The 14078-nt window shown below is 39.4% G+C and overlaps 1 protein-coding gene across 2 annotated transcripts in view; it reads left to right on the forward strand.

The window, feature by feature from the left end:
* Positions 1-14078, forward strand: part of C7 (complement C7) — a 67125-nt gene that overhangs the window by 38804 nt on the left and 14243 nt on the right. For both annotated transcript variants that reach the window (XM_060380527.1, XM_060380528.1), the window contains 6 exons: positions 1889-2055; positions 4110-4338; positions 5275-5446; positions 8937-9024; positions 11273-11405; positions 13620-13811. In XM_060380527.1, coding sequence (XP_060236510.1) covers positions 1889-2055; positions 4110-4338; positions 5275-5446; positions 8937-9024; positions 11273-11405; positions 13620-13811 — 981 coding nt within the window. The remainder of the gene's footprint in view (positions 1-1888; positions 2056-4109; positions 4339-5274; positions 5447-8936; positions 9025-11272; positions 11406-13619; positions 13812-14078) is intronic.

Here is a 14078-nt window from a genome sequence, read left to right on the forward strand (position 1 = left end):
AAGACCACAGCCAGGAAGAACTAGACATGAGATGTAAATGCATGGAGTTGGACTCTGTTGCAATTCTTGCCATGTTTTCTCAGGGTAATGAGTTAGCCAGAGCAGAAGGTTCCTGGGGTCTGGATGCAGAGCATATACACTTGAAGATGGCAACAAATTTGTAAAGCCTGCTCATCTTAACCTGGTGTGTCCATAAGACAATGAGTCCCAGTCTTTCATGCTCACAAGGATCACCTTAGACAGTCTCTTACAGGTCTTCCTTGAGCTCAGACCCACAGGCACCCCAGCTGTTGGTGATTCAGTAGCTCAAGGCTTGGACTTGTGAGATATTGCTCTAAAAAGGCTACCATTTGCATATCAAACCAGAATTAACAATGAAAATGAGGAGGCACCCAGGTAATTTATTAAAAATACCAGGCTTTCATAATTTCTCATTATAAAAGTAGAGTGTGTTCATTTGACAAAATTGCAAAATTTGGACAGTTATAAGAAAAGAAGTAGAAATCACTCAAAATGTGATCTGTAAGATTAGAAATGTCTAGTCATGACCTTTATAAGAACCAATAATAAGCGGAGATAAAAATACGTCTGCCATTATGCAGCACATCAATGGAAATAGGAATTCAATTAGCATTCAAACTTTTCAGAACACTTTTCATGTTTTAGGTAATGTATTCCTGTTAATTAATAGCTTTTAAAAACCTGTTAATATGCTACACCCTGGGCTGCTTTTTTTTCTCCAGTATTTTATCACAAAGAATTTCATATATAAAAAAATATAGAGAACTCAGTAGTTACATAGATACTGATGCATAACAGTTATTATTTTGACATTTTGCCACACATATACATAAAATATTTACAATACAGCAGATTATTTAGCAGCATCAATGACCATGTATTTAAAATGCTTCTGTTATTTATGGAATTACTTGAAAGAAGTGTCACCTTCATGATACTTCATCCTTTAATATATGTAAGCTTCTTCTAATGATATTCGTTTGCAAAGCATGCCTCATATTTTTAATGGACTAAGACATTTAAAACTAGAAGCAATTTTATAATATCCTCTATCTCAGTCCATAGCTGTCTTCTTCCTCCTCCTTTTCGCCCCTTTCTTCCTCTTTTTCCTCCTCCTCCTCCACCGCCACCACCACCACCATCATCATCACCCTCATCATCATTGTCATCATCATCATTTAGATAAGGTCCCCTGTATCCCAGGGAGGCCTTCAACTTGTTTTGTAGTAGAGGATGGCCTTGAAATTCTGATCCTCTCTACCTCGTAAGTGAATGCTGAGTTTACAGGCCTGTGCTCCCACAACTAGTTTTATGTAGTGCTGGTGTGAGCTCAGAGTTTCCCAAGGGTTAGCAAATGCTCTACCCACTAAATGAATCCCCAGTCACCTGCTTTTCTCTTCAGTCTTATTTTTATGCCCCCCGAGAGTCACAGTGCAATCAAGAGAAAAATGTAGAGATTTGCCATATACTTCCCACCCTCAAACCTCACATACTAGCCACACCTGCTATGGTGGAGCCACTGCTAAAACCGATAAATCTACCTAGACATATATTTTCAGAGAATACTAATTGACATTAGGGTTTTCTCTTGGTGCTGTATGTTTTATGGCCTTTCTTAAGGATGTTAGAAGGATAACAACCACTGTCGTGTTTTACGGATGGTTTAAATTCTCCGAAAATCCTCCGCATTTTTCCTGTCCATCATTCTATTGTCTTTAGGTTTTGCTTTTCTCAAGATGTCACACAGTTTGACAGAGTTGTTTTTTTTTTTTTAAACACACTTGACAGACTTTGTACTTTTACCTTGCTAATTTCACTATATTTGCACATGCTGACTTATTTCATTTGTATCCTCCTTCCTGTGAAGGAGACCAGAGAAGGGTGCTTCGAGGAGACCCTTTTGTCAGAGGTGGAGCTTCCGGCTTTGTGTCTGGCCTTAGTTATCTGGAGCTGGATAATCCCACTGGAAACAAAGAGCGGTATACTTCCTGGGCCAACTCTGTAACCAGCCTTCCCCAAGTCATAAAACAAAAGGTATGTGATGCTCTGTGTGCAGCAGTGGGGACCAGTCATGTTTATTTGTGTTGGGGAAATGAGATTACATCAAGGTGATTAAATAGAATTGGCTGCAATTAGCATTCCTTGCATCCCAATTATGCTTTATATAGCAAAGTGAATGCATACATGATAATAAGAAACAGAGGATGTGGTTTGTTTGTAGATCAGCTGTAAAGCTTAAATATCCTGCAAATCCCAGGACAAATTAATGAGGAAATTTGTATTTTAATTTTTGCACTAAGTATGATTTTATTTTCTTTTAAAAATTTACGTTCTTTGGTTTATCAGTGCATATATGTGGCTCACTCGTGCCATCACAAGCTTGGAGAGACCCACAGACAATTTTGTGGAGTCAGTTCTCTTCTTCCACCTTTGTGTGGGTTTTGAAGACTGAACTCAGGTTACTAGGCTTGTGAGGCAAGTGCCATTATCTGGCAAGTCATCTTGCCTGCCCCTTGATCATATTTTCTCTGGTTTCTAATCCAGAGGGGTCACAGATTTTACAAGAGGAACGCACATAGATTCTTGTGCTGTTACATCTGTCAGTCAGATCGCTTTTCTTCCTGAGCCCAATTACAGTAGCACCAAATGACAGGCAGAGCCAAGGATGTTTTATCACAAAAACAAGTTTTAGTTTATAGCACATTATATGTATTCCAAAGAGCAGCAACAACAAAATAAAAACAAGCCAAGAACCTCCCCTTTACCTCCTCCCCAAACCCCAACCCGAATGAATTATGCAGACAGTGTACAACAAAGGACAAAGATCATCCTGGAAACTGGGGTTAGGGCTTTAACACTCAGAATCAGCTGTGACGCTGATTTAAGGAAGGTGGCCTTGAGAACAATGGAAGCGAGGCTTTTTACACGTTAAATGATTAAGAAATGCACCGGTACGAAGACGGTGAATGAGGCACATTGTCTAGAAAATCCTGAAGCTCTCCGGGTGCTGGGAGTGTTACAGTGGTTTAGATCACAAAAGGAGGAACAATCAAACCTGGTGGACAGTTTACTAGATGCGTGGGTGTGGCCTATGGTTCAGGAGGTTAACAAACATGGATGTCTGAGCTTTTTTGTGCATGTACATCATGGGTGTTCTTGAGTGGTGAGGTTCTGTGGTAGCTCACTCTGTGAATCTTGTGGAATCAGCTGCACATGGGAAAAATTGCAAAATTTGCAAAATGGTCATGTTGTTTTCTAACATGTCAGCCTCAGTAGAGAAAATCCACATTTTCTAAAGAAACATTTTGGTAGAACTGATTGTATGACCTATTCTCTTTATGTTAGTCAGAGCCCAGACAATGTCTAATTTAAGCAATTAAGAGAGATATACACACATAACATAATAATAATAAAAAAGACCTTCAAGCATCCCTAACACCCTGCTCCTGTTTACTTCAAATAAGGCAGACAGCATTTCCAGGAACGCTCTCAGAGAGTAACCCCTTTTAGTTTTCAGAATGGGCCATTTTCACTGTCCCATATATTCTTTAGCAATAAAGCAAAGCATACAATCTCGTGCTGTGCCTGATTTATAAATTAAACTCCGTCACAGGGAGCTAGAGAGGTGGCTTGTCAGTTAGGCGTTCTTGCTGCTCATCTGGAGGACCCCACTTTGGTTCCTGCCCCTCATGTTGGCAGGCATTACAACTGCCTGTAATTATTTCCAACTCCAAGGGATCTGGCATCCTCTTCTTGCTTCTGTGGGCACCTGCCCACATGTGACATTCGTTCACAGGCACACACATACACACAAACACACACACACACACACAGAGAGAGAGAGAGAAAGAGAGAGAGAGAGAGAGAGAGAGAGAGAGAGAGAGAGAGAAAGAGAGAGCTTTAGGTGCATATGAAAAGGAAAAAACAGCCTATGTAGGAATGGGTTCTATTCTTGCTTTGGGAACTGGATCAGCAGTCTTAACGAAAGCAATAGCGGCTTTTGTTTCAGTGAGGTGTGTGTGTGCATACAATAAGAAACGAGCTCTCACCTAAAGCTCTGAGCACCCACCACTGTTTTTCCTTTGTAGCTGATGCCATTGTACGAGCTGGTCAAGGAAGTGCCCTGTGCCTCTGTGAAAAAACTGTACCTGAAGAGGGCTCTTGAGGAGTACCTGGATGAATTTGATCCCTGCCATTGCCGGCCTTGCCAGAATGGTGGCCTCGCTCTTGTTGTTGGGACACAGTGCCAGTGTTACTGTAAACCTTACACATTTGGCATGGCATGTGAGCAAGGAGTCCTTGTTGGCGATCAAGCAGGTCAGTACAATAGGTTTTCACTTATCATGAGGGCTACACTGAAAATGGAATTCTTCTTGGCCTTTGGAATGCACTGCTGGTGTTTAAGTTGTGTTTGAACTCAAAATCTCTCTCTGCTTTTCACCTCCACATTGTAGCTTTTAAGGTTAAGGTCTCTTGTTGTTTCTCTTCTTACTCATCTAAATTTAAGACATCATTCTGATTTTGACTATTTCCTGTTAGAACAGAATTATGTTTAAAACATCTCCCATCTTTTCACAATTGTCTCAATAAGGTTTTGTTTTAACATAGCTCTATGGGAGCTTGTATCCCTTGCCTAGCCTTTGTGACAGCGAGCTCTTTGGGACATCTATGCTATGTTGTATTATGTATCATTAGTCAATAGTTTTTCAATAGACACATGGATTTTCAATTATCTGTTGAAATGAAAGCATCCTTTGCTAGTAAGTATTGGAGTATGAAGTGGGAAGGGTAATGTCCTCCTCCCTTCACTTTGGTCATTGTCTGGAGAAGCAAATACATGATAAGTAAGTGAAAGTATTTTGATCTTCAAAATAATTAGCACACTTAAGATATTGAAAGAATTTTTCTACAGCAGGATGGATATGGATACTCCAAATAAGTGAGTAGAGCCATACTAGATGCTGTTACCAACCAACCAACCAACCAACCAACCAAACAAACAAACAAAACCGGAAAACGCCAGAATAACAATGGAACAAGAAGTTTGAATGCCTTGTCCAAGGTTGTGAACTAATAAACCACCACAGCTGAATTCACATCCAGCCACTGTAGGTCCTGCAATATGCCCTTTTTCAACCACACATCCCCCTCCCTTTTTCCCAGCCCCTGCAGGGAACACATTAGTAGGAAGCACAGCATTGAGCTCTGGAGTCTTGCTGTCCAGAAGCCAAGAACCTCTTTCTTATATTACAGGAGGGGTTGATGGAGGTTGGAGTTGTTGGTCCTCCTGGAGCCCCTGTGCTCAAGGGAAGAAAGCAAGGAGTCGAGAATGCAACAATCCCCCGCCCAGTGCAGGTGGGAAGGCCTGTATTGGAGAAACAACTGAAAGCAGGCAATGTGAAGACCAGGACTTGGAGAACTTGCGGTAATGGAGAACAGACCTTTTAGTAGTTATATGGAGAATGCCTACTGGGCAATGGGCATAAGTTGATGATTGTTGTTCTTGGATGACTAGAAGTTAAGTGATGATTTTTATCAATGTCTGCTTTGCCCTTTAGCACTGGAGTCAGTGAAGGAAGAAGGCCTGTCACGACCAGTAATACTGGCTGTGAATTCCAGGTTTTCTAGACACCAGGGATATACAGGGCTAGTAACTGGGAGAAGGCCAGTGAGTTGTTCCCTACTTGCTGTGTAGCCTTGAGTAAGTCAAAATTAAAATCAGAATAATTGTTGTAGGTAAACTGATAATAAAATAGAAGATTTAAGTCATGTAAAAGTGATTGACCAAGCATGTAAAAGTGACTGGCATAGGCCAATGGGAATCTTCAATGAATGTGATAATTTTCAGATATACCAGTGCCTCCTGCTGACTTGTTCTCTGGATTATACACAAAGCCAAACACTTCAGATGGATATTGTTTTGCTAGAATGATCTGGTAGAAATCTGACCCTAACTTTACATTGGGAAGGATCATGCAAAAGCACTTTAAGTTTTGTTGACTCATTTGTGCCCCTGTGTCACAATTCTTTTTAAATATTTATTTATTTATTCACATATTTGAGACAAGGTCTCATGTAGCATGGGGCTGTCCTCAAACTCACTATGTGACTGACTGAGGATGAACTTGGACCTGGATCTTCTTGCCTCTGTTTCCCAAGTGCTGGGATTACAAGCCCGTGTCACAATACCCTGTTTATTTTTTCCCTCCTTTTACAGAACTAATTTTTTTTTGCAAGCATGAATTATTAGAGTTTAAAAGAAACATCCTTGCAGTGAGTGAGCTATAAATCTCATCAGCTTCCCAGAGGAGAAAAATAGAAGAGTGATGTGGGTAGGAGAGAGGAAAAAAAAAAAAAAGAAGAGAAAAACCATGTTGGTATAGAGATCAGACATATGACACAGGAGCAGTCACATGGTAGAAAGGGGAGCTTTAGGGAACAACTAAGAAAGTGCCAAATGTGGGGGAAATCTAGAGTTAGGGAAAGCATGCTTAGTTAGAGCAGAGAGGGAAAGGAAAAATTATATTTTCCTGAGTAATTAATATCCACAGACGTGCAAAGCAGTATGCTTACGCTCTGTAAGAGACTGTACTAGGCGACCGGAGATCAGGCAAGGCAAAGTACAGTATCTCATTAAAGAAATAGTTATTCTGCCTATCTCTCTAACATAGCTTAAGGTGAACCTGCCTGCTTTGGGAGGGTCCCTTAGTCAAGAGACTGGTCTCACTTAAGAAGAATTTTAGGTCTCCATAGAGGTTCTATTCTTTTGACCAGAAGGAGTTTTTTTTTCTCTTAAAATTATTTCCCAATTTTAATTATGTGTATGATTAATTATGTGTATGAGTGACCATGTCCAGGAAGGTTAGAAGCTAATGTTTCTTCTGGAGCTAGAATTACAGGCAGTTATAAGCCATCTGACTTAGGGACTGGGATCAGAACTCTGGTCCTTTGCAAGATCAGTAAGCACTTAACCACAGAACCATCTTTTCAGTCCCAGAAGGATTTTTTTTTCTCATTGGGACGTTATTGCTGCTCTAACATTTCTCTCTGTAGAGAGGTGACTCTAACGTCATGTAGGACAGACCATGCATGAGAGGCCGAAATGCTTCTGGAATTTCCAGCCCCTGGTAAAGATGAGACTGCCAAAGAGGTGCAAGGTCATTTTTGGCTGTTAGCCACAAAAGCAAAGAAAGAAAGAAAGACAGAAAGAAAAGAAGAAGCAGCAAACGAAACAACACAATCACCACCCTCCTCCCCCCAAAAGGCTAATTTCTTTCTTTCTTTCTTTCTTTCTTTCTTTCTTTCTTTCTTTCTTTCTTTCTTTCTTTCTTTCTTTCTTTCTTTCTTTCTTTCTTTTTGTGGGTCTTTTGAGCCAATTTTACCTCCTCATCATTTCTCTGTTGGGAGAGGTCATCCTATTTGCCCTTTTTGAATTGGGGTGATGACAGATCTGGGTTTTCACAGCTGAATGGCGGGCGACATCGTGTGTGGCGTTCGGCAGTACGTTTTCAGTGGACCTATTTAAAGGACTCCAAAAGTGCAGTTGTTGGTCCATCTATGCCATACTCCAAAGTTCAGAAACTAGACAAAAAATTCTAGTAAGATAACTTGGAGGTCATGTGAGTTAAGGAAAGAAACAAATTGCTTGGGTAAATGATGGGTAAGGACATAGGCTGCCTTGATCCCAGGACTTTCATGCCGTGTAAAACAACAATAACCAGTATCTCCTCACTGAGGGAGCCAAAGGATGTACGAGTTAGTGTGGGGAAAGAATGCACAAGTATCCTTAACAGGATGAGTGTGTGCAAGCAGGTCTCTGCCCAAAGAGACCAATTTCCTACAGAATTAAGCCTGTTTAATGGAGTGATAACAAACCTCTCTCTATAAATACAGAAAGAGAGAGAGAGAGCGGGAGAGAGAGAGGAGAAACATGGTAGTGATATCCTCCTTCTCTTCTTTTTTTTTTATTGTTGTTGCTCAAAGGATTATCCTCCTGATCAGCATAAACAAGAACACTTTATTACTTCACATTTCTGGTTTCTTTGGGGGTATTGCAAAAGATAAGGAACTTAGCCAAGAAGGAACTGTCATAGCCTATTTATGTTTTTCTTGTTCAGTTTTACGTTTTACTTGCTGGAGTGGACAGGTAGTATGTTGACCATAGGAGCACTATGGACAATCCTTGTTTAATGATGGATGTCTCCTAACATTATCATAATTATAAGCTCCTGCTAGGATGCTCATGCTTATGATAAATTTTCAGGAATAGCGTTGGTGATGTGGCATTAAGGATCTCTGCTCCTGGGCTGGAGAGATGGCTCAGTGGTTAAGAGTATTGTCTGCTCATCCAAAGGAAGCAGGTTCAATTCCCAGCAACCACATGGCAGCTCACAACTGTCTATAACTCCTGTTCCAGGGAATCCAACCCCCTCACACATGCAGACAAAACACCAATGTACATAAAGTAAAAATAAATATTAAAAAGGGTCTTTGCTCCTTCTACTCATCATATACTTTTATCAAATAGAATTAATTTTGTGATAAAAGGATTTCAGAACCCAACAGCAGGAGACACAGTGATATCTGAGACAGATAAATTCTGGAAGACATTATCTAAAGACTTTCATCTTTCTTCCTACTTGCTTTTCATACTACTGGTTTTGTAGATACTTAGATCATCTTTTGATAGATTGGGTTATGCTTAAGGTATTTAAAAAACACATGGTTACATATTTGGTTCTAAGAATGGTAAACATATATATATCTATGTTCTTTTACTCTCTACTTGCATACCTTCAGATGTAAAGGGAAAGTATATAATAATACAATACAATATAATATAATATAATAATATAAATAAACTAAGCTGTGGAAACCAATCACATTAATTTCCATTTGTTTCTGTTTTTTTCTAGATTGCTTGAGCCACATTGCTTTGATTTGTCTTTGGCTCCGAAAGGATTCTGCTCATCACCCCCTGCCTTAAAAGATGGATTTGTTCAAGTTGGTTATGAAAATCTATCTTCTTCCTTTATAAACATTCCACCTTCTATCTCTTTACTTGGCCATTACCTAGCTCTTTCTCCATGGTGAAATAGTGCTAAAATATTTTATATGTGCATTTTAACTTTCGTAGTGAAGGATTTCATTTGTGGCATCCCCCTTCCCACCGTTGCCTTAAGGTGATTCAAATTTTGTAAAAGGTAGTATTCCTTTTATGGTCTTGCCACTTGATGAGCTAGAGATACCATCATGCCAGAGGGCCATTCAGCATTTGCAATGTTACTGTTAAGTGTGAATGTATAGACAAGCTTTTCAGACTAGAGAATTTTTAAATTCTTTTTATTGAAAAAGGCTTTTCTTAAAAAAATTTTCATCATGGAAGGAGAATTTTTATTTACCCCAAGAGTCGTTTTTAACCACTGTCTGATGAGATGTAGTTTATGATACTTTTACCAATTTTCATGGTCATAAAAGAACACTGGCCTACTTCCATTGGTTGTTCTAGTGACCTCACTTGGCATTGTGGTAATCTTAATTAGTTCTGTTACCAGTTTTTTTTCCCCCAATGCTTTGACTGCAGAGCTCAATGACATCTCTTTGTGACTCACATAAGAGACATATATCTTCATAAGGGTGTTCTCAAAGCTGCCAGCTTTATCTTCTTCATGAGGAATTTTGGTTCTTAAATTCCAGACCTTTAAGATCACAATAATGAGAGTTTACCTAAGTTTCTGTAAATGTAGACACTGTTGAAAAAGCAAGGAGGCAGAGGCTGAAGAATATAAAGCAGAAAGTGATAGAATGTTCTACACTCTCACCATGATCTACGGGGCTTCTGAATGAAGCATGTTTAGAGAACATATAATGCAAACCCACATATCTTAGTAATCCATGAAGCTCTCTTGTCCTTTTAGGAGCCAACATTAAAAAAAAAAAACTGTTTCAGAATGTCCACATAGATCATTCAGGGAACTTCAAAATAGAGACTGTTGCTTGACTCTCATCCTTCAATCTTTTCTGATTCAATAGGTTGGGGATGGAGCCTGGAAATCTTTTTTAATTGCTATAGAAATGTCTCCTTTTTTGTATAGAAATGTTTGAACGGTATTGAGTTAAGTTTCCTCATCATGAAGTCCCTCATGCAAAGCAGAAGGGCTAGGGACTACAGTCAAACACTGATAAGTACCTTTCCCATTGTTTCCTTAATAGGAATTATAGGCTTCTATAAAGGAGGCAAACTAAGCCTGGAATAGCATGTCTGGCAATGATAATAAAGCACCAGGAAATTGGGTTCTATTTCCTAGAGTACAGTTGTGTGAGAGTCCATCTCCACACCATGCCCCATGCCTGTATTTCTCTAGTATTTCTCTGTGTGTGGGAGTGGGGATGCCACCAGAAAGTAAGGAAAGAAAGCAAGGATCCCCAAATGAGGGTAACCACACTCTTTTAGTCTGTAATTTTAAGTTCCTTACTTTATTATGACAACTCACCTCCTAATCTTACAGGCTAACAAAGTATCTAATCCATTCATGGCAGTGTTTCCATAACTAGAGTGGAGAGGGGAAGAAGATCAACATCATGCTCTTTAGACGTTACTGGTGAGCCAGGTGTGGTGGCACATGTGCATAATCCAGGCAGAGATGGAGGCGTGAGGAGTCTGGGTTTGAGGCCGTCTAAGACTTGATAGTGAATTCCATGTTAGCCTGAGATCCACAGTGAGATCCTGTCTTTAAAAGCAGAACAAGTGACCAGATGGTACAATGTCATCAATGAGACTTTCATGAAGATACTGAGAAGATACACATGATATGCTGACATTTATTAGGTAACATTGCCAAGGAACAGAATATTCTTCTTTAACATGAAGAATGGATAGACAAAACTACTTCCAATTCTGATGCAAACTGCCCTTTAGTGCATGTGTAAGGAAAGGAAATTACTAGAATGGTGTTCACGAAAATGATTTTAACAAAATGCTTAGTATAGCACTAGGCATTTTGGGAGCAATCAATTCATCATAATATGATGGCATTAGGGCTTTGTTTCAATCGGTGGAGGTACTAGTGTTGTTAAATAGACCCATACAGGACAAAATGTTTTATATTGTGTTTCTAAATCAATTGTTTGAATATAAGTTGATTTATGTTTAAGGTTAATTATGATTTTCAGGCCAAATAAAACCAAAGAAACATTTTGTTGATGAGAAACAGGACAACTCAACCTATCTCCATCTTTTGTCTTTGTTTAGGGTGAAGGTACCGTGTTTCCTGTTGGGAAAAACATACTATATGCTTGCAATGAAGGGTATTCTCTTATTGGAGATCCCATTGCCAGATGTGGAGAAGATTTACAGTGGCTTGTTGGAGAAATGCATTGTCAGAGTGAGTGGTCTCAGTTGTACTATATATCCTAAGATGACAGAGTGACAGAGAAGAAAATGAATGAGGATAAATAGTTGCCCATGTTAACCCCAATACCACGGAGAAAATCATCACCAGCCTTAGTTAGTCTCCTTTTCCTGAAAAGCTGTTAGGAGCCTGTATTAGTTATTTTTCTCTCTACTGTGACAAAACAAAACAAAACAAAACAAAACAAAACAAAACAAAAACATGTCAAAATAGCTTAAGGAAAAATAAAAAGACTTCCGCTGGCTCATAGTTCGCAGGGAAGGTTTAGACCATCGTGATGAGGAAGCCTCCGGGAAAGGAGATTGGCAGCTGTTCACATAGCATCCACAGTGAGAAACCAGAGAGAGATGGAAGTTGGTGTTGGCGTCACTATATGTGATACTTGATAGTCTTTGCTGCACTGTTCATGTTAAATATTTCTATTGATTTATCTTTCACTCATGAGTTTTCTGTGTAACTGTGGTATAGTCTTTTAGGAATTTTAATGAACTGTTAATATATTTGTTTGTAATAAATATTTTCCAATGTTTTGTAGAAAATTTTTATCTTGTCATTTATTTATTTATTTACTTATTTTTGGACACAAAATCTCACCCAAAAACCCAAACTGTCATGGAATTCACATGATCATAACTACTGGCAATCCTCTTGCCTTAGCCTCAGCTGCTGAGATAGCAGGCACAAGATCCATAGCTGGCACCATTTAAAACTTTTAACAAACTTACCGCAGCTTTTTCAAGGCCTATAACCGTTAATTTTATTATCTGCATCTCTTATGGGTTTGTTTCTGCTGTATTTTTAGTGGTCAAACTTTGGTCATTCTCTTGTTTTTGAATGTTAAACTGGCTAAATGCTACTCTATACATGAAAAAACTTTAAGAACAATTTGAGGCTGTGATGATATCTTTAGAGAAGACACATTTTCTGTTGGTGAATGGTGAGGCTGCTTTATCTCTGGTTAACCTTTATTTCAATGGTGTATGGCCAGTAAGTGATTCTGATGAACAGTATGGACTTCCTACCTGGAGATCTCCTTTTGTGACAGAGGTGGAGCCCTGGATTTTATCCCTTATCCTGTGTCTCTCCTGCGAGCTCCATAAATAGTTCAACCTCTGTTTTGCAGTTCTTACCTCAGTTTGTACTTCACTATACTTTTATTTTTATTTTACTTTTTCAAATTTACAAATACTTCATGTGGAAAAACATGCTACCTTAGATTTCTCTTCTGTCTAGAATCTTTGGCCCTTAAAACTGCTCTCTTTTGATAGCTCTCTGATTCTCAGAAACATTTTTCTTTTAGTCTGGTGCAGCTTTCCTATCTGCCTTGGTAGGAGAGAGGCTGCAGATGTATCATGCCAGAAACAAACTTAATGCTAGATTATTACGCCACAACATGGGACCTGCACTAAGCTTTTCTCCATCAGATACAACATATGTGGCAAAATTTAGGCACTTAGTAATTGGTAAATACTGCATTTGATAAAGAGTGCTGAAACACAGCAATGTTATATAGCAGTGTCTAAAATCTATGAGCTACATTGCTAAGATTTTAGTTTTCAATTATGATTTCTGACCTGTTCTTCATACACACACACACACACACACACACACACACACACACACACACATATATATATATACATATTGCTGTTTTATTTTTAAATAGATTTGAACTAATGAACACCATTAAGGGAAAGGCTGGGATGGGAAAATCCTGAACACCGAACACTTTTATGGCTGCAAGGTGAAAGGTGGTGCTTTAAATTTTTAGATGGTGACATATCTAATTAGAGCTAATGATATGCAAATGAATAAAGCTCTTGGGAAAATTTTGCTGGGACATCACCTCACTACAGAGATATGTGGCAGCTGTGAGGTCTGATTTTAGCAGCAGGCTGGGCTTTGGGACCTTTTGTAGGCTTGTTCATTTCAGGTTGTCACATTGCTTTGAGGGCAGGGGAAGGAGGTGACAGCTGTTTTGTCTTCAGTCACTCATTGGTCAATTATGTGCCAGACATCATGGAGCGCACCTTTTGCAGCATGCTATGAGCAGACTCTTTTTCCCCTGCTTGTCCTGTGACATGAAAAGGCAGAACAAGTATATAAGCACAACATAAGGATATTTTTTAAAAAGGTTGTTTAGGAAAAGGAAAGCAGTGACTGCATTCTGTTCTCTTTTATCTTCAGAAATTGCCTGTTTTCTGCCTGTGCTGATGAATGGCATGCAGAGTCACCCCCAGAAACCTTTTTACATGGTTGGGGAGAAGGTGACCCTTTCCTGTGCGGGTGGAATGTCCTTAGAAGGTCCTTCAACATTCCTTTGTGGCTCCAGCCTTAAATGGAGTCCTGAGCTGAAGAATGCCCAGTGTGTGCAAAAAGGTGAGTAGGTTCCTTGTCTCTTCAATGCCATCTGTGCTCAGACAGGTGAGAGTGCTTTTGGTGACCTTCATGGCATTGCATCCCAGTGCATCATTCTCTCCATCTGGCTCCCTAGGAGAATGAGGTCACTGTTCCACATCTATTCATGTGGCAGAATAGACTCATGGAGTGTAAGACAGGAACTCTGAACTTCACTTCTCCATACGAAAGAATGGTTTTATAGTTGTTAGCGTGCCAAGAAAAGGAAGACTTTTTGAAAGTTGATAC

The sequence above is a fragment of the Meriones unguiculatus genome, chromosome 3 (genome assembly GCF_030254825.1).
Source record: "Meriones unguiculatus strain TT.TT164.6M chromosome 3, Bangor_MerUng_6.1, whole genome shotgun sequence".
In the NCBI taxonomy this organism is placed as follows: domain Eukaryota; kingdom Metazoa; phylum Chordata; class Mammalia; order Rodentia; family Muridae; genus Meriones; species Meriones unguiculatus.